The 19750-nt window shown below is 52.6% G+C and overlaps 1 protein-coding gene across 1 annotated transcript in view; it reads right to left on the reverse strand.

Moving 5' to 3' along the window:
• LOC146835427 (prostaglandin E2 receptor EP4 subtype-like) overlaps positions 1–18817 on the reverse strand; it is an 87098-nt gene extending 68281 nt beyond the window's left edge. Inside the window, exon 1 of the mRNA XM_085600193.1 lies at positions 15789–18817. Within this exon, the coding sequence (XP_085456319.1) occupies positions 15789–16760 (972 nt within the window). The 5' untranslated portion in view covers positions 16761–18817. The remainder of the gene's footprint in view (positions 1–15788) is intronic.
• Between the last annotated feature and the right edge of the window lie 933 nt (positions 18818–19750).

Here is a 19750-nt window from a genome sequence, read left to right on the forward strand (position 1 = left end):
TTGTTCTTTGTTTATCCTGCAGGGTTGAGTGAAGATAAATCTCCTCCAGGAGATGCCATTTCTGTCTGCCCTGAACAGGACTCCATTTTGCTTTTCTGGTCATGGCTCTCTTGTGGCGTTCATAGTCCATGGAGTAATGGCAGCGGGTCGTGCATGGGTGGTATGCGTGTTGTGCCTGTGACGTCCGTGCCGCGCCACTGCAATACAGTCCACCTCATCTGACTGAGCATTACTCTTGCCTCCATCGACATCTCCCTGATCTCCTATGGATAATCAATCGCTTTCCGTTGAGGTGTGCATGTGGCTAATGGTGGTCATGTCTGTCCTGGTAGAGGATCCCAAACATACTGCGCGTCTTCCGTCTGGTGGCCTTCGTGGAACAGGGTCATGTGTTCTATGTATGTCAGCGGCTCTTTGAAGAATCTGTATGGATCATGACGTGGAGAGTCCATAGTTCATACCTCTCGGATACCCGTGCTGTGTCTGCTGCTTCTACTTCAATCAGTGAGCAAAACTTCTCAGTGGCTCATACTGGGCCAACGCCAAGCACTACTGTGATTGCACTGGGCCCGGGCGGAGCTCGCGTAGTTTCACCACGTGGAATTCCGCGGAGTTACCGGAAAACTCTGTTCCACGAGCGGGTGGAGTAAGACTTCTGCAGTCTGGCAGCACAGAGGAGCCAGGTATACCCTGACACATGTGCATGGATTCCCACCAGCACAAGCAGCGGGAGAGCTGAGGCAGTCTAACTTAGAGGCACCGCGACGCCCCCCGGAAGCAGCCAATGCTCAGTGAAGCTTGCGCTGACCGCTTCTCCCCGCAGAACCAAAGTCTGCTGCACTGCTGATGTAATGCCATTCCCTGAAAACGAGGTTAGATCTGGGAGGAACCCTTTCTCCCCACTTCTATCGTAAAGAAGCCAGATCACGGAAACAGAGCCAGAACAAGCCTCCTTGCCTGTAAGTGTACGTGGTGTTCCAGCCAAGCGCTGCGAAGCAGACTCTTTCGTCAATCCAGTGCTTTATGACACAATATATTGGTTAAGAAATGCACTTGTTGATTGTGAGCCTCAGAGAATCTAGGAAGGAGCTGCACGAAGCCGAACTTTGAACCCAGATGGCCCATCTCGCAGTGCCTGGCCAACTCTACTGTTTGCAACATCTCCCTGCACCCCAAACTCAAGGCTATAGCACCAGCAGTTGGCAACGCTCCCCACCCCCCCACAATAGCATGCATGTTCTACGCATAAATAAAACACACCACACAAATTTTGTTTGGGTAAAAACTGCTGCAGGTTTATTACATACACCGTTATGTAATATGGTGGGTTATCTTACGGGCGATCCAAGGGCAGGCAACCATCTGGGCCGCCTGATGAGCCAAGCAGCACTGGGGCGAACCCCATCTGTGGTGCCCCTTCGGTGATCCTCTTCCCGTATCACGGTCCCTTATTACCACGCCCCTTTCAGGGCGGAGCGTAGCAAGACAAGCCCCCAGGTGTTCAGGCCCACAACCGCCCGAAGGACTAACGGGGCGCCGACACGGGTTTCCAGGAACCTCCCATGAGGCTCCTGGGCTCTGGCACCCCCTATGGTGCCGCGCAGAGGTACCCTTCGGTACCCATTTGCTTCCAGATCGCCCTGAAACTCCGCCACAGCTCTGGAGGCGGCCACCGTCGCCGCCAGAGCCCCTCACCAAAACAGCTATAGTCTTGCCCGCTAACTCTCCTGTCTAGAGCCTCCTGCAAATCTAGCTGAAAGAGAACATCCCTACTGGTTATCGATGCCCCATCTATATCCCAATAGCCCTAGACGTTAGCTTGGGTCAACTAGTGTCTGATGGAACAAAACGCCCTTAATGTCTGTGAAGTTGTGTCAAGCACTATTCACCTCACGCCGCAAAGTTCCACTGCGTCACATGACTCAGCCCCGTCCCACTCTGGGCGGGACAGTTTCAGACACCCTGGCACACGATGCCCCACCTATTTGCTGATCACACTGGCGGCCGCCATCTAGCACCGTGTGTGACTGGACACATGTGTCTCCCATCTCTGGGAAAGCAGCTCACATGTAGAAGACCGTTCCTACCTCCGCCTGCCAGCTTAGGCTATACAGGCGAGGGGGATTATGCTTAACCCTGGCACGGTCCCTTTACTTGCTAAATCCACGCGCACAGGAATCTCCATAACGGGCGTATGAGACAATGAGCATGGCTGCCCTCCAGCCCTTGCCCTGCATCCCTTATTCCTTATGGGAATTTCGGACGCTCAGCTCCCTCTGGTGAAGCCCCCTAGGCATACCCACATGGAGAATCTGTCTGATTCGATGCAGGGTGCACTGTCTGTAATCCAGTGCCTAACACTTGATGTGGGGGATGCCACACACTGCCTAGTTCATGGGAACCTTAAGGAGCACACCAATTTCCCCCGGGCGTACCACTAAATGGGACTGGCTCCACCCAGCTGTGGCGCACCTACTGGGCTGAGTAAATGCGGCCCAGGATGACCCTTAAACAATCCGCGTGGTGTGCTGCCACAAACCGTATTGGTAATAAGAACCTTAAGAAGCACACAATTACCACCTGGGCGCAATATTCAACCTATTTACTGGATTCTGCCACTTGGTACCCTACTGGTTGCAGCTCTGTATTTATGTGAAGCGCGCGTGCCCCCGGGGCATGACGTCGCTGATAACCGGGTATGTTACCCACTCGCTGATGTATCGCTAACTGCCCTTATTTGGACTGAAGGAAAGTTGGATGATTCCTAAGGACTGAAGGCTTACTACTCCAACCCAGTATGACCCCAAAACCTGGGACAGGCCAAGAAGTAATCCCACCCTTCAAGGTACATCTACCCCAGCAATGACTATCAACATATTTGGGACACCAGTCGCAGAAGATGCCCCTTCTCGTCTCAGGTTCTGGCCCCTAGAAGGATACCCAGGGAGCGGACAAGTCTGTGGGAGCCAGGGGGGACATACTGTGCAAAACCTGCCCTTTTCTGAATATTGGGACGTCAAAAGGTCTATGATACCCTGTCGCCCTTGGCACTAACGCAGGATTAACCAAACTTTACTGCGCCACAGCACACTTGTTAGCTGACAACTACCACCACCCGCCTGCTGTCCTGGTTAAAGCGCGGGTGAATATGTCTTAACTGAAGCGACCTAATACCTGCCCTTGGCTGCAGACGAATGCCCACCCCGTGAACATGGTACCCGATTCTATAAGGTGCCCGCAGGTGTTCCCCATGAAGGCCCTTGTAGTCAATTGCACAATGCAGTACAGTATTTAGCATGCCTCTTTGCGTTGAAGTTTCCTGAGTACGTGTAACATTAGACTTTCCCACCGTTGGGCTGGTAACCGGTGGGAAAGGCAGGCTGTATTTTTACGGCTTCTGACCACAGTACCTACAACACGCCAGTACCCTTGGCCTTAACAATGCTTGTTAGTTGTATAAGATAACTGAAGCCACAATTCTGGCTCCCTTGCGTAGCATATTGAAAATGCTTCCATTCTGAACTGGTGGGACTGTCACCCTAACGTGTTGAACATTCATTAAATGTCTCCCATCGATGAATAGCAAAATATTGTCGGCCGAGCAGTGAAATCTTCACTCAATGCAATAAAACAAAACCGATTGCTCCAGCGCACGGCCCCCACAGTGCCCCCAGATGCCACGGGACAAGCCGAAGTTTGTGCCGAGCTCTGGGGGCATAAATCTCAGCACTTACTCCACCACGCACGTGAAAATTGACACTGGTTAGCACCGTGCGAACTTGCAATCTTGCAAAACAAGTACGTAATATGTCACGGGTCATGCGCATCGTGCTCCCCAACAAGGTGCAATAATAATAAAATTGACTCCCTGTACTATACAGACCTGTACAACAGTACCTACATATAAACTGGTCCAACACGTAGTGCTCGATAACAATGTTCAAACTTAATACAATTGATGCCGTACCTATTCGCAAGTGTATCAACAAGTAAACTTCTTCCGAGGAGAACATGTGAAATGCATGCTGAAAGCAGTGCATGACATTCAGCTTATGGGATACCTTGAAGACAATGGCAGAATTTGCACCCAGTCTAGTGGGACCGTGCTCCACCAGAGGCACAAGAATTACCATTGAGCTTGCGTAAAACAGTGCGCAAAACTGGTCCCAAACTCATCAGCCGACGAGACCTGCAAGAACAATCATACTCCCCCTTGTACGTTAACAGCCCAACTGGGATGGATTGAATACCAGTTGGGATGTGTGTATAACATTAATAATAACTTGACTTTAAGCCATCCCGACTGAGGTTGGCTTTGTGCTTGATGGAGGCTTGCCTTCCCTGTAGAACAACTCCCTGATACTGCTTTGTCGGCTACGATAGCTCGGGAACAGTGTAGCAAAGCCCTCGAGTGACCTGGATGCGTAAATAGCTGACCCGCGGTGGGCTCCAAGCTATCTGTGAAAACATTTAAATGGATTCCACATGCACCTTGAGCCTCAAGCGCTGCAAAAGCATCGGGAGAGCCGTAGCAAGTATTAATTATGGCCAAAGTGAAGGTAACCGACAGCAAAGAAAGACCGAACCCAGGCATGAGATCCCAGTTTCCTAGAGCCAAACAATTATCCTGTACCATTTTCAGGGCTAGGCCCAGGGATACCCAAGGCAACCCTTCAATTCTGGAATGATGGGCTGTGCAAGAGCTGAACTAAGTCTACGCCTACCTAAGTCACCCAACAAACCAGTTGGCCCTGACTGACCTGGTGTCATGGTGAACAGTATTGCGCAAACTGGAATCGGCATACGCGCGTGCTACATACCGCAAGGCAGTTCTAAGGAACACCTGACAATTGTGCCACTATAAGCCAGGACTCCTGTCAGGCGGCCACTTCCTTTTGCACCACACCTTGCTCCTGCCGTGCTGCCAATCGTAGAAACACCACCAACACTAATCTGGGTACTCGCACAAACGTGAAAATCCCGCCTATTTCAAGCCCTCAAATCTAAACGATGGCTTGGGTCACTGGCGACAGTGATTTTAATACCAATTCCAGAAATCCATGCCTTTAGGGTCATCTCTAAAAAGGCAGACCGCGCCAACTCGTGGCAGACTGTCCCAAGCACCAGTGAGCAATTCCGTCACGTGCAGCGCACCAGCACCCACTTGGTCAGATTACACAGTAAACTTTGTGCTGTAATTTAGCCTAGTGGCCGCTGTGTGGATAGCCGCTATGTACTGGCCTCTTAGTATTTTGCTGCTCTGTCATTGCAACCCTGTAATCAATACAATGGGGACACTCCACCTACAAGTCCCTCTTATGGCTTAGTCAATGCTCCTATTTGCATCAGCTAAATAAGCCATAAATTTGGCTCAGTTGCATAGCCAACTAAGAGCTAGCCGCCCCCATCCATAGCTGCCAAGGTTTCAGTTTGCTACGTGAGATCTTTTATCATATCAGTGCCACTATGAGGGACATTTAAAGGCCTATGACTTTTTTTTTTTTTAGCAAAATCAAACAATGAAGATGAGGGAGACATATCGATATCAGCAATTACACAAACATACCCGTGTACGGTAGCTTATAGGCCATACAATTCATAGCTCTGACTAGTTGGATCATGGTGACCGTTACCGGTAGGCCTGCTCATAGTAAACCCACAGATGACGCCGCATGCCACAACCCGGGCTCGTGGACCCCATCCATGAGCCAACACATTCAAACGAAAGGACAAACCGGCTGTAAATTGCTCCTTTACGTGGCACCTGTGCATTACAAGTGAAACATTATTGCTTCAATCACGTACCCTAAACCTGTGTCTCCTGGAGAAGTTTATACTCGTAAAGCTGAAGTCATTCTTAGGATCATCCCCCGGGGCTCTTCGCAAATGGACGGACACAGTAACCAATAGCAACCATTAGCCCAATCAATCGCCCTTTAGGCAAAATAGGGAATGCTCTCTCACCGTTTGACGTTGCGCCAATTCTAGCGCTAAATGTTGTCAGTGGTTACCGGCGTGCTGCTTTTTCAGCAGCATTTACAGAAATGGAAGAAGGGGGCGACCAGTTTCACTTTATTTGCAGCATGTGCCCTAAATGTGCCCTTCCTCTGACATCAATGGCACAAGCAAGTTCCGATCCTTTTTCGGATAGTTGCGTATGGTCCGGAGAATGCCCTGCTCTCTTACGCAAGGGAGCACGACTGGCTCCACTGCCCCTAATTCAGTAGTAAAGCGCAGCCATATCCGGGTGACACTGCACCAGTGATGCCCCTGTGCCCCGGAGACACTGCACCCGATGCACTGGCAATAGCTACGATTCAGTGAGGTAAGAGGAGCTCAATGCATGAGGGCTCTGGGTCCTACTCATAATGAAGGAACTATGCCAGGCGTACTCTGTGTTCTGATGTGCGTGTTGTTGTGATTGCAGATGGAATCAGCAAGGTTGACAACGAACACACAAGAGCTTTACCTTCAACAGCAGAGACACCTTTCCTGCAGCCAGACTCCCACAAGCTGATCTCAGACCCAGAGGGGAGACTGTTCCAGAGCTGTCCACAAAGCAACACAGATGACTTGTTCGTCCCAAGTAGCTTACCATTCTGGTAGCTACCGGTATTACTGACAGCATCGGCCTTCGTTTGCACCATGTCGGCAGGAACACTGCGGCAACACTCAAAATGCAGACATGACAGCAGCCTTCCTAAGAACTTGAGAGCGAAATGCAAGGGAAGGAACTTGAGCCAGCCAATGTTTTCAACATCCCACTGATGTGCTCCCTCATTGGTTCGCTGTGGAATGGAGCTGACTCGCAAGATTGTGCACGGGCGCTGCAATGTTTCAAGGAATTGGCAGGACACTTGGGCGTACCTTTAGCTCCTGGTAAGACCGAGGGTCCGGCGCAGGTTTTGGTATTCTTGGGCATCGAGTTGGACACGGTAAAGGGCGTGTCCCGACTCCCTGCGGATAAGGTACAGGCCCTGCGTCAGGAGATCTGCGATCTACTGGGTAGGGACAAGGCTACTCTAGGTGAAGTCCAATGCCTGCTAGGGACCCTGAATTTTGCGCTAAAGGTCATACCCATGGGGAGGGTCTTTGCACGCAGGCTAGCTAGGGCGACTGCTGGTATAAAAAAGAAACATCACTGGGTCAAGCTGGGGACAGGGCTGAAGCAGGATCTGGTGGTATGGAGCGAATTCCTCGCCTGCTTTAACGGGACGGTTATTTGGAAGCAGCCCTGGATTGATAGTCAGGAACTTTGTCTTTTCACAGATGCCTCAGGCAGGGAAGGTTTTGGGGCTATCCTGGGCGAAGAATGGTGCGCGCAAGGATGGCCCAATGTTTGGCGCAGGCGTAGGATCACCAAAAATGTTACTGTGTTGGAGCTCTTCCCGATTGTCGTTGCATTACACCTATGGCCGGCGGCATTGTCAGACAGAAAGGTGGTGTTCTGGTCTGACAACATGGCGGTCGTTCAGGCAATTAACAACCAGTCCGCCAGGTGCCGGCTGGTGCTGTGCTTACTAAGGGAGTTGGTCCGGGCTTGCCTGCGCATCAATGTGGAGTTTAGAGCCAGGCACATCGAGGGAATTCAAAATGTGGCAGCTGACGCTCTTTCTCGTTTTCAGTGGCTCCGATTCAGGGAGGCCTGGCCGCGGGCGAGAGCGCAGATGACCCCATTCCCGGACCATCTATGGAGGATCCTGCAGTGGGACTGAGCCTGAAAGCGATGGGAGAAAGAGCTCTGGCCCCAGGTACCAGAAAGCGCTACAGCGCCCACATGGCAACATTCAGAGCAACTTCTGTAGCACTGGGTACTTCAGGGGCTGCGTTGGTGTCCCAGGTCCGAGCATTCCTGGTGTGGGCTAGGGGACAAGGGAAGAGCCGTTCATGGGTGGGCAGTCACTTGGCAGCCGTAAGCCACGACACTAGGTTGTCTGGCGGGGCGGATCCCACTAACTCCTATCCCATCCGGGCCGCCTTGAAGGGTTGGGCTAGGGAGGAGCCCAGGGCCCCTGATAATCGAGCGCCCATTGATTTCGAAATCCTGAAAGGCATGCTAGGGGCTCTCGAGTTAGTCACCTACTCTCATTACGAGGCCACGCTGTTTTCAGCCACATTCTGCTTAGCATTTTTCGGGGCTTTCAGAGTCAGTGAGTTAGTAGCTAGGTCCAAGGTCGACTGCTCAGGGGATGCGTTGGCAATTTCAGACGTGTCCATTTCCGGGTCACTGACCATTCTTTTACGCAAGTAAAGGCGTGATCAGGCGGGGCGGGGGATCAAGGTGGTTCTCCAGCCCCTAGGTGACCCCAGGTTCTGCCCAGTACAATGGATAAAGGCGTTTTTGGAACACAGACCGCCTGGCCCTGGTTATCTCCTGTTGCATTCAAATGGTACCCCTGTAACCAGATACCAGTTCGAGCAGGTTATCAGGGCAAGTTTAGCCAGGGCGGGGCTCGCCCGGCCGGACAGAAGGTATTCCAGCCACTCCTTCCGCATTGGCGCTGCCACCGCCGCTCACCTGGCGGGTTTAGAGGCCGCTCAGGTGAAGAAACTGGGGCGTTGGGAATCTGATTGCTATAAGATATATGTTCGCCCGGGAGGCAGCTGTTAGTAATGTGTTTGTGATTTATGGTGTGTATCGTTGAAATCACCCTGTCTGATTAAAATAACTTGTGTGTACACCATGTCTCCTCTTTATTAGGACGAGTGGTGTGGGTGATCGGGCATTCATTTGTCGCCCGGGCGGCCCAATGGGCAGTGCACCGAAATTGGATGCGACATTTCCCTCAGACCGAAGTGGAATGGATGGGGGTGCCGGGGATGAGATGGTTCGAACTCAGGAATAAGATCGAGCAGAGATTAAGAGCACACGGGTCCACCTTGCCCCACCTGTTGGTGATACACCTGGGTGGTAACGACCTTGTTACCCTAGGGAGACGATTGCTGTTATTAGCCATGAAAAGAGACTTAGGAGAAATCTGCAAACGTCTGGGCGAGTGTGAGATCGTGTGGTCAGAGATCATCCCCCGCAGGTCTTGGCGGGGAGCTAAATCCTTAGAAGCGGTAGAGCACTCCAGGAGGCGCATTAATGGAGCAATGCGTAAGTTCACAGCCCAAAGGGGTTTGGGCTTTATTCGCCATGAGATGATTCGGGGGAATGTGAAGGGGTACTTCGACTTGGATGAAGTACACCTCTCCCAAATAGGCATGGACCTGTTTTTATTGGATTTAAGCGAAGCATTGGTGAATAGAGGGTGCAGGTAAAGAGCTAGGTTGGTGGGGGGCCCTGGCTGCGACGGTTAGCCGCCTCCAGGGCTGTGGCGGAGTTACAGGGCGATCTGGAAGCAGGCCGGTACAAAGGGTACCTCTGCGCGGCACCACGTGGTGCCTGAGCCAAAACGAGGAGCCTCCAGAGAGGTCCCGGAAGCCGGTCGGCGCCCCGCTAGGCCTGTGGGCGGTTGTGGGCCTGAACAACCGGGGGCTTGCTATGCGACGCTCCGCCCCGAGAGGGGGGGTGTGAGTAGAATCTCAACGGCACGTGATCGAGAAAGAATCACTTGGGGGGCAGCACTTGCGGGTCGTTCCCGTGCTGCCCGGCTCATCAGGCGGGGCAGGTGAAGTAGATGGCCGCCTGCCCTTTGATCGCCCGTAAGATAACCCACCTATTACATATCCTGGAATTATGTAATAAATCCTGCAGCATTTGTTACCCAGTTACAACTGTTTCTTGTGTCTTCTTTGGGTAACCTAATTTGGGGGAGGGGGGAAAGCGGGGTGCCCCTGGGGGTACTATGCCGCTGACCGCGGCCCCCGCAGGGGGCCACTCGGCGGTCGGCGCCTTAGTGGCCCCGGGGCCCCGGTCACCCCTCCCCCACTCCCTCCTTCGGTGGGGGGCGGGGGCGGGGATCGCGATTGTTGCCCCCCTCCGTGTCGAGGGCCGGAAGTGACGCGAAAGGCGCGTCACTTCCGGGCCCAGGTGTGAGGGGAAGGCTATTTAGCCTTTCCCCACCCTCACTGGCGACCTCTTTGTCGCCCACCTCGCCTTTTTACCCTCCCTGCCGCTTACCCGGCGTGGTGTGGTGGGGTGGGGTTTTTGGTTTGAACGTTTTAATGTTTTCTTTTCGTTGCAGGCGGAGTTACAGGGCGATCTGGAAGCAGGCCGGTACAAAGGGTACCTCTGCGCGGCACCACGTGGTGCCTGAGCCAAAACGAGGAGCCTCCAGAGAGGTCCCGGAAGCCGGTCGGCGCCCCGCTAGGCCTGTGGGCGGTTGTGGGCCTGAACAACCGGGGGCTTGCTATGCGACGCTCCGCCCCGAGAGGGGGGGTGTGAGTAGAATCTCAACGGCACGTGATCGAGAAAGAATCACTTGGGGGGCAGCACTTGCGGGTCGTTCCCGTGCTGCCCGGCTCATCAGGCGGGGCAGGTGAAGTAGATGGCCGCCTGCCCTTTGATCGCCCGTAAGATAACCCACCTATTACATATCCTGGAATTATGTAATAAATCCTGCAGCATTTGTTACCCAGTTACAACTGTTTCTTGTGTCTTCTTTGGGTAACCTAATTTGGGGGAGGGGGGAAAACGGGGTGCCCCTGGGGGTACTATTACTGACAGCATCGGCCTTCGTTTGCACCATGTCGGCAGGAACACTGCGGCAACACTCAAAATGCAGACATGACAGCAGCCTTCCTAAGAACTTGAGAGCGAAATGCAAGGGAAGGAACTTGAGCCAGCCAATGTTTTCAACATCCCACTGAAGTGCTCCCTCATTGGTTCGCTGTGGAATGATGTGTATGTCTCAACCAATGAAAACTACTTCTTCACAAAAGTCGAGGTCTAGTGTACGGGAGTGCCTTCACCTTTTTCACGATTCTCAAACGTGGGTGAGCGCTGGTAAACCCCACTATGCGGCGGTGGGCACATTTTTGCTGCACTCTAAGTGGAACGCGGAGTGGCAAAACTTTGCAAACTCCACTAACGGAGTGGAGTTTACCACCCAGGCTTAGATTTCACCGACAATAAAGTGAATTTCCTCACTGTCTGATGGACAGTAAGGGCTGGGCCACGTTTTTTAGTTTGTCCACTTTCTTCAGTTAGTACTTCCTACACCTTGACTGCCATTGTTTACTAAGACTTGGAATTAGTACCTTGTAACTGTTAAGCCTCCAACATGCCAAGTTCAAAAGACTCTTAAAGGCGTGGGTGTTCTAATTGCATTGTGCCAATCCTGAGTAGCAAAGTGCTGAGATACACCTCCAGGTCTGCGTTGCTGTGCTATAGTATAGAGCCCATAACAACCATGACATAACAACCTAAGAAAACATAACCTAACATACCATAACATATAACATGGAAGCAAACCTCAAATGGACAAGGGGATATCTTTTCTTCTTCTGAGGAGAATCGAAAAGCACCTCTGCCATCTCCAGATAATTTGTGGGTGTGACTTATTTTCTGGGAGATGGGTTCTCATGGTTCCTAAAGGGCACTCAGGGGCTGATGCCCACATTAGGTGTCATGTAGTATTACCCCTGATATTAATGAATTTACACACAGCAGATTTTCTAATCCTAAAAGCGAATCCATTGCCTTTTTGGAGAAAAGGAAACCTCCTAGGAATCGCTCACTCATCTCGCACTAAGGTATGCTCTTGTAGATGAAAGTGTGAGAGGTCAGGCAAACCTGTAATAGAATATCTCATCTGCACATAGGAATAACCCATGCAGTAGGCTATTTTACACTATATGCAGGCTATCTTGATTTAGGTTTAAACCTATAATAACTGATAAAACCCCAACGAAAGGGAAATAGCCCTCACCGGTATAAATATATAAACACTGAAAAACACACCTGCACAAACACAAACTAAATGCCATTCAAAGAAAGGAAAGGATAGTTAAAGATTATTTTATATTTCTTCCTGAAGGGGGGCAATACAATGCAACTTTGTTATATAAGGCAGAAGCAAGAAAGACTGGGCTAACATTATTCTGCTTGAGTTTTGTTGTTTAGGGATGACACCAAAATATTGTTTCTTTTTTATTTCTCTTTTTTCAGTTTTGTGGTCCTTGGTCTAAAGATGCAGGGTTTAGAAGCATGTTTAGGTCTTATTTAATTATTATGTAAACTGTAGAGAAGCAGGAAATATCAAAATCATATCTGACATTTTGGCTATGTTTGATTCTGTCACTGATAGGTAAAATGGCTGGTTTCATAAAAATATTTCCTTATAAGTCCACATTTACCCACAGACAGAGAATGGGTAAAACCCTTTGATACACCCACCCCCTTTTCTAGCGAGTCAGTGTTGATAGTAGGTGAATCGCCAAGCACCCTAGGCTTTAAACGTTCAATGCAAGGTGTAGTGACGGGTGTATGTGAAAAGAGTGCTGTCACCAGGCATCTGGGGTAGTGGTAAACACATGACACCGGGCTTTTGGCAAACATGGAACGCAGTGTCACTTGGAATGCTGCTGCAAACAGTTCTTACCAAGTTCAACAAAGATTGGAGAGATATCATTTCATTTGCAGTGATTCAGGTACATATATGAAAAAGTTGTGTGATCACCTGTCGTAATCAATGCCTGAGCGGAAGTGCTTCCATGTAAGAGATCCGTGTCACTTGCTAAATGCCGAAAGCATCCTTACAATCTCAGAGTTAATGAAGAATGGCGTTGACTTTGTAGTTGATTGTGATACACTGTTTAGCAATGCACGGGAACTAAAATGCAAATATTTCTCCTTTTGTGCTTTTTCTGGCATCAAAGAAAGAGTCATTCCAACTGTGTCCCTCAGCCGGTGGTTCTCAGTCCTAGAGGCCGTGAATGCTATATTATCCATGTGGCGGGCGTTTACAGAATTTTTGCTGAGTGATGATGCCAAAGGCAAGAAATGTGAGGATCGTCGGTTGCATATTGATAGTGATGTAAAAAACACCTTTCACTCTACTGCATTTTTAGATTTTTACAAGAAAACATGACTGCTGTAATGGACATGATAAAAACGCTATAGTTTGAAAACACTCTTATCTGCCAAGTGTTTAGCATAATTGGATTAGATGTGAAACATCTCCTTGAGCGTGGGCTGGGCGGCACTTTTAGTGACTCTGGCACTGCAACATGTTCCGTGTTAGAGCGCTTGCCACTTGGTAAGCAAAGCAATGTTGAGGAGCAATCCAGGAACTTTTATTGTACAATGCATGGGAAATGGGCTTGAAATGATGTATAGAAGTGTCCCTTCGCCAACCAAGGCATCTGAAGTCAATGAACCCTCACTGTGGTACTCTGTACAAGTTCTAGATCCCTCCCCGAAAGGAGAATTGTCTTCAGGCGTTCAGAGTGCTGTTTCTTTTTTGCCCGCTTCAATAACCCTGAGGGCATGTGTGCCCAGTTCAATGCACATGTTACACAACCTGTCCCAGATTTGAACTCTTCAGGTGACCAGTATTGGCATGGAAAGCTATGTCAGGAGCCAGAGTTAGCCAATTGTGTACTGGATGTTTTGGCATTGCCCATCTCAAGTGCCAATGTTGAGAGGGCCTTTCCACAGATAAGAGTTATTATGGGAGGAAAGAGCGAGAGGGCATGACCAAAGACACCCTGAAGAAGCATGGAATGGTGTGTCACAATGTTTGATTTATCAAAATGTATTTGGACCAAATATACACTGTACGTACACTGTCTATATACCATGCACTCTCAGGGAAGAAAGCAAGCAATAATAAAAGCACAACATTCCATAAACACTGGAAAAACACTGTTTCTGTAGTTTTTAATGGCGCCAAAATGTGTAACCAGTGATAACCACTGTTTTCTTAAGGCACTTAAACCACTGGGAAACACTGAATCAAAAAAACAACAGAATTGGCCAAAAATAGAAACTGAAAACGGGAAAACCGACTTTTACAATGACGAACAATACACTACTTGTTCATAGATTATGAGCATTAGAACGACTGTGAATATTCTAAACAGCTGACCAATAAAGATATATATTAGGGTAAAGGTTAAAGCAGACTCATCCTATTAATTTAAACTCTCCCTACTGGCATCATCTATAGCCGATCACAATGGAAGCAGCCTTACTGTGCCATCAAGACTGAAGTCTGAACTATGTCTTACAGCATCCCCTCCGGCAACTGACCTGTGTGTCCAACCGGCCCCTTCACCTGTATCTTATATACCCTTCTTATGCACAGTGATCTATGGCCCGGCACCATGAACGTATATCCATTCCTTATGCACAGTGATCTATGCTGCGGCACCATGAACCTATATCCCTTCCTTATGCACAGTGATCTATGCCTCTGCACCATAAACCTATATACCCTTCTTATGCACACTGATCGATGCCTCTGCACCATTAACTTATATACCCTTCTTATGCACAGTGATCTATGGCCCGGCACCATGAACGTATATCCCTTCCTTATGCACAGTGATCTATGCCCCGGCACCATGAACCTATATCCCTTCGTTATGCACAGTGATCTATGCCTCTGCACCATAAACCTATATACCCTTCTTATGCACACTGATCGATGCCTCTGCACCATTAACATATATCCCTTTCTTATGCACAGTGATCGATGCCTCTGCACCATTAACTTATATACCCTTCTAATGAACAGTGATCTATGCCCCGGCACCATGAACGTATACCCCTTCCTTATGCACAGTGATCTATGCCCCGGCACCATGAACGTATACCCCTTCCTTATGCCTGGTGTAGTATGGAGAAAGGAGGCGTTGGCTTATGCTTACCTCCTTGTATAGTTGCACACAATAGCGAACAATACTTTGAGTAAGAATGCAAGAATAGTACAGAAGCATAATGCGAGTTTCCTCATCTTCGTCCCAGGCAGCACTTATGCAAGAGCATCTCTCCTCCCATCTATACTCCACCTGCTGTGATCAGGAAAAGCCTTCCTTGCTCCTATGGCACGTCAAAGGGAGGTGTACTGGGTGGGGGTAACAAAGGGGCAGGAGGTCACTCATGCCAAGTGAGGTGTACTGGGTATCAGATAACAAAGGGGCAGGAGGTCACTCATGCCAAGAGAGGTGCACTGGGTGAAGGATAACAAAGGGGCAGGAGGTCACTCATGCCAAGGGAGGTGTACTGGGTGATGGGTAACAAAGGGGCAGCAGGTCACTCATGCCAAGAAAGGTGCACTGCGCGACGGATAACAAAGGGGCAGGAGGTCACTCATGCCAAGGGAGGCATACTGGGTGGGGGTAAAGAAGGGGCAGGAGGAAACTCAAGCCAAGGGAGGTGTACTGGGTGATGGATAACAAAGGGGCAGGAGGTCGCTCATGCCAAGGGAGGTGTACTGGGTGATGGATAACAAAGGGGCAGGAGGTCACTTATGCCAAGGGAGGTGTACTGGGTGATGGGTAACAAAGGGGCAGCAGGTCACTCATGCCAAGAAAGGTGCACTGCGCGACGGATAACAAAGGGGCAGGAGGTCACTCATGCCAAGGAAGGTGTACTGGGTGATGGATAACAAAGGGGCAGGAGGTCACTCATGGCAAGAAAGGTGCACTGCGTGAAGGATAACAAAGGGGCAGGAGGTCACTCATGCCAAGGGAGGTGTACTAGGTGATGGATAACAAAGGGGCAGGAGGTCACTCATGCCAAGAGAGGTGTACTGGGTGAGGGGTAACAAAGGGGCAGGAGGTCACTCATGCCAAGGGAGGTGTACTGGGTGATGGATAACAAAGGGGCAGGAGGTCACTCATGCCAAGGGAGGTGTACTGGGTGATGGGTAACAAAGGGGCTGCACGCTACTCACCACCAGAGGGATGGAGCACACCAGGAAGACGATGCTCATCAGGATGAGCAGCCAGAACATCTGGATCTCCGCAGCAGAGGTGGGCGAGGGCAGGCGTGGGAAGCGGCGACTGGGCCTGGTGGCCCCTGGGCCAGGCACCTCAGCCCGCACTAGCCGTGCCCGCTGGCTCATGCGCACCAGGGAGGCACACACAGCCACATTGCAGATTAGGGTTACGGTGATGAGCGCCAGCATCACGCCACCATAGAGGTAGGAGTAGGACGCGGCCATGGCATCCGTCGCCCTCCAGTCCAAGAAGCACCAGGTGCCCGGGTAGTGTCTCACATGCCGTCCCAGCCCGAAGCTGGGCATCATGCAGAGCACCAGGTTGGAGAGGTAGGTGCCAAGTAAGGCCACCCGGGCCAGCGTACGGTCCACATAGCGTGAGTAGAAGTAGGCATGGTTGATGGCCAAGTAGCGTTCGATGGCCATGGCACAAAGGATGCTCATGCCAGCTGAGCCAAAGAAAAGCATGGAGAAGGAGAAGAACTGGCAGAGCAACTCGCCACCCGGCCAGCGGTTGGTCAGGTAGGTGGCGATGACCACGGGGCTGGTGAAGCAGGTGCCCAGCAGGTCGGTGATGGCCAGGCCGCAGATCAGGGTGTAAAATGTCGTCTCCTTCTGCTCCCGCTTTGACGTGCAGAGCACCACGATGGCGATCAGGTTGCCCAAGACCCCGATGGAGAACATGGTAGCCGAGGTGGCCACGTGGCTGGACTTCAGGCTCAAGGCTGGAGCTGTGGTGTTGTTGGCCGCAGAGGGCAAGCCCAGGTCCCAGTGGGTGGTGTTCAGAAGCTGGAGGCCAGGGAGCATGCTTGGGGCTGGCGACGCTGCCCCCGGCTCAGGTCCAGGTGGGGGGCATTGGAAGAGGACTCCGCCTCCCGGGCAGCTGAACCATGGGGCAAAGGGCTGCTGTGAGGCACATAGCGACATGAAAGACCCTACCGAGGTCTTGTCCCGCGAGAAGGTGAGGGAACCAGCAGGTCAGGACTGACCTGGTCTAGAGTGACCTCATCAGGTGAGGAGGAGACACTGCAGAGGACGGAGAGAGTTCACCGGTAGGTCAAGTGATACCAGGCCTAGAGGGACCTCAGCTGAAGGGACACACAGAGGGTGAGGCGAGGGCACCAGCATTTTAGGATAGACCTGCTCTAGAGGGACCTCATGAGGTGAGGCGCAGACTTTAACCCCGCTGTGCCATTCAGACTCTCATCCAATCTAGGCCGATAAGCTGAGCCCCGCTGAGACGTGTAACGGCACGCGCCTCCGTGCCTCGGTACAGACCCCTTCAGTTAGTCTGCGATACGAGTTCAGTCATTATTTTCACCATCAGAGGCCGGTCCGCTGCACGTGGGAGGCAGAGGAGGCGATGCAGAGGGCGAGGGGCTGGGGGCGGGTCACTTCATCGGCTCAGCAGAGGACGGTGTCTGCCCGGGCCACACTGAACCTTGTTCCCTGTGCCCGTCGGTGCCCCTCTCTTGTCCCTCAGTCTTCCTTACGGGTAGAACGGGGCGGGGTGGCAGCATCACAGCTCCCCTGCAGCATCTGTTGCCCCGGGATGGGGCAGATGGTGAGTCCTAGTTGACAGCGCCCCGGATCCATGTGCGGGTACAGCTCGGTGCCCCTATTAGCGATGCCCTTCCAGCAGCCCCGCCCTCTGTACTGGCACTGTGGGGCGACTAGGTAAGCGTTTACTGCCCCACTGAGGGACGTATCCTCGGGCAGCGATGTCCGTGTTTGCCCCTGTCCGGCTGTTCCTGCCCCCTCTGAGGGACGTGTCCTCGGGGTCCGTGCCTCCCCCTGTCCGGCTGTTCCTGCCCCTTGTAAACGCTCAGTGGTGTGCCCTGGTCAGCGTTACTGCCCCGCCTGGGGGTCGTGTCCTCGGGCAGCGGTGTCCGTGTTTGCCCCTGTCCGGCTGTTCCTGCCCCCTGTAAACGCTCAGTGGTGTGTCCTAGTCTTTGGTTACGGCCCCCGCTGGGGTGAAGCCGGTGTGCTTTCGGGCCGCGGTGTCCGTGTCTGCCCCTGTCCAGCAGCTCCTGTCCCCCTTCGGGTACTGTGTGTGCCCGGGTCAGCTGTTACTGCCCCCTCTAGGGGTCGTGTCCTCGGACAGTGGTGTCCGTGTCTGCCTCTGCCCAGCAGCTCCTGTCCTGTTCGGATAGAGTGGTGCGCTCTGGTCTGCGGTTACTGCCCCCCCGGGGGTGAAGCTCCCGTGCCCCCCTGTCCAGCTCCTGCGTCCGTGCGGGTGGAGACTGTGTTCCTGGTCCGCAATGCTCCTGTACAACTGCCCCTGGTGTCTGTGCTGGGACAGCCGAGTGCCCTGGACAGCAGCCCCCCTCCCCTGGCAGGTCGGGTGAGGTGCGAGGGGGCGGCTGTGCCCTCAGGAAGCAGAGTTGATGCCCCGTGAGCCCAGGAGCGGCGGCCCTTTCCTTCACGAAGGTGCAGGCGTGTCCTCGTCACACGTGAAGGTGCAGCGACCCTGCACCCCTGAAAGTGCAAGTATATCCTCGGGGAGCGGTGACCCCCGATGGTGCAGGTGTTGTCTGGGAGCTGGGACCCCCACCCTCCTCCGAAGGTGCAGTATGTCCTCTGTTAGCGCGGCTCCTTTCCCTCCTTAAGGGACAGTTGTGTCTTCTCTCAGCAGCGCTCCCGCCCTCCTGGAGGGACAGTTGTGTCTTCTCTCAGCAGTGCCCCTGCCCTCCTGAAGGGACAGTTGTGTCTTCTCTCAGCAGCGCTCCTGCCCCCCTGAAGGGACAGTTGTGTCTTCTCTCAGCAGCGCTCCTGCCCTCCTGGAGGGGCAGGTGTGTCTTCTCTCAGCAGTGCCCCTGCCCTCCTGAAGGGACAGTTGTGTCTTCTCTCAGCAGCGCTCCTGCCCCCCTGAAGGGACAGTTGTGTCTTCTCTCAGCCGGGCTCCTGCCCCCCTGAAGGGACAGTTGTGTCTTCTCTCAGCCGGGCTCCTGCCCTCCTGAAGGGACAGTTGTGTCCTCTCTCAGCAGTGCTCCTGCCCTCCTGAAGGGACAGTTGTGTCTTCTTTCAGCAGCGCTCCTGCCCCCCTGAAGGGACAGTTGTGTCTTCTCTCAGCAGTGCTCCTGCCCCCCTGAAGGGACAGTTGTGTCTTCTCTCAGCAGCGCTCCTGCCCTCCTGAAGGGACAGTTGTGTCTTCTCTCAGCAGTGCTCCTGTCCCCCTGAAGGTGCAGCTGTGCCCTCTTTAGACAGCAGCCCCTGCCCCCCTGGCATCACCGCCTGCCTCTTACCCGCGCCCGCTGCACCTGCACCTCTCAGCAGCTCGGAGGAAGGAAGCGCCTCTTTTTAAATGTCTCTCAAGTGATGGAAGCTGTGACGTCGGACGCGCTTCTCAGCTGCAGCGTGACTCCTCCGTGCTCTCATTGGCTGCAGAGTCGCTCTATGGGTCCCATGTCAAGAGCAGTGTTTCTTCTCTGCGCCCTCATTAGCAGCAGCGTCTCTCTACCGTGCCCTCCTGTGCTCCGGTGTCAGCCCTCGCTGCCCTCCAGCGCTGCAGTGCCCATTTCTCTGCCCTCCAATGCTGCAGTGCCCCTCTCTCTGCCCTCCAGCTCTGCAGTGCCCCTCTCTCTGCCCTCCTGTGCTCCGGTGTCAGCCCTCGCTGCCCTCCAATGCTGCAGTGCCCCTCTCTCTGCCCTCCAGTGCAGCAGTGTGCCTCTCTCGGCCCTCCAGCGCTGCAGTGTCCCTCTCTCTGGTATCTAGTGCTGCAGTGCCCCTCTCTCGGCCCTCCAGCGCTGTAGTGTCCCTCTCTCTGGTATCTAGTGCTGCAGTGCCCCTCTCTCGGCCCTGCACTGCTCCAGGGACACTTCTCTCTGCCTTCTTGTGCTGCAGTGTCACTCCTCTCTCCCCTCCTGTGCTGCGGTGACAGTTCTCCCTGCCCTCTTGTGCTGCACCTCACTCCCCTC

The sequence above is a fragment of the Triturus cristatus genome, chromosome 4_2 (genome assembly GCF_964204655.1).
Source record: "Triturus cristatus chromosome 4_2, aTriCri1.1, whole genome shotgun sequence".
Lineage (NCBI taxonomy): Eukaryota > Metazoa > Chordata > Amphibia > Caudata > Salamandridae > Triturus > Triturus cristatus.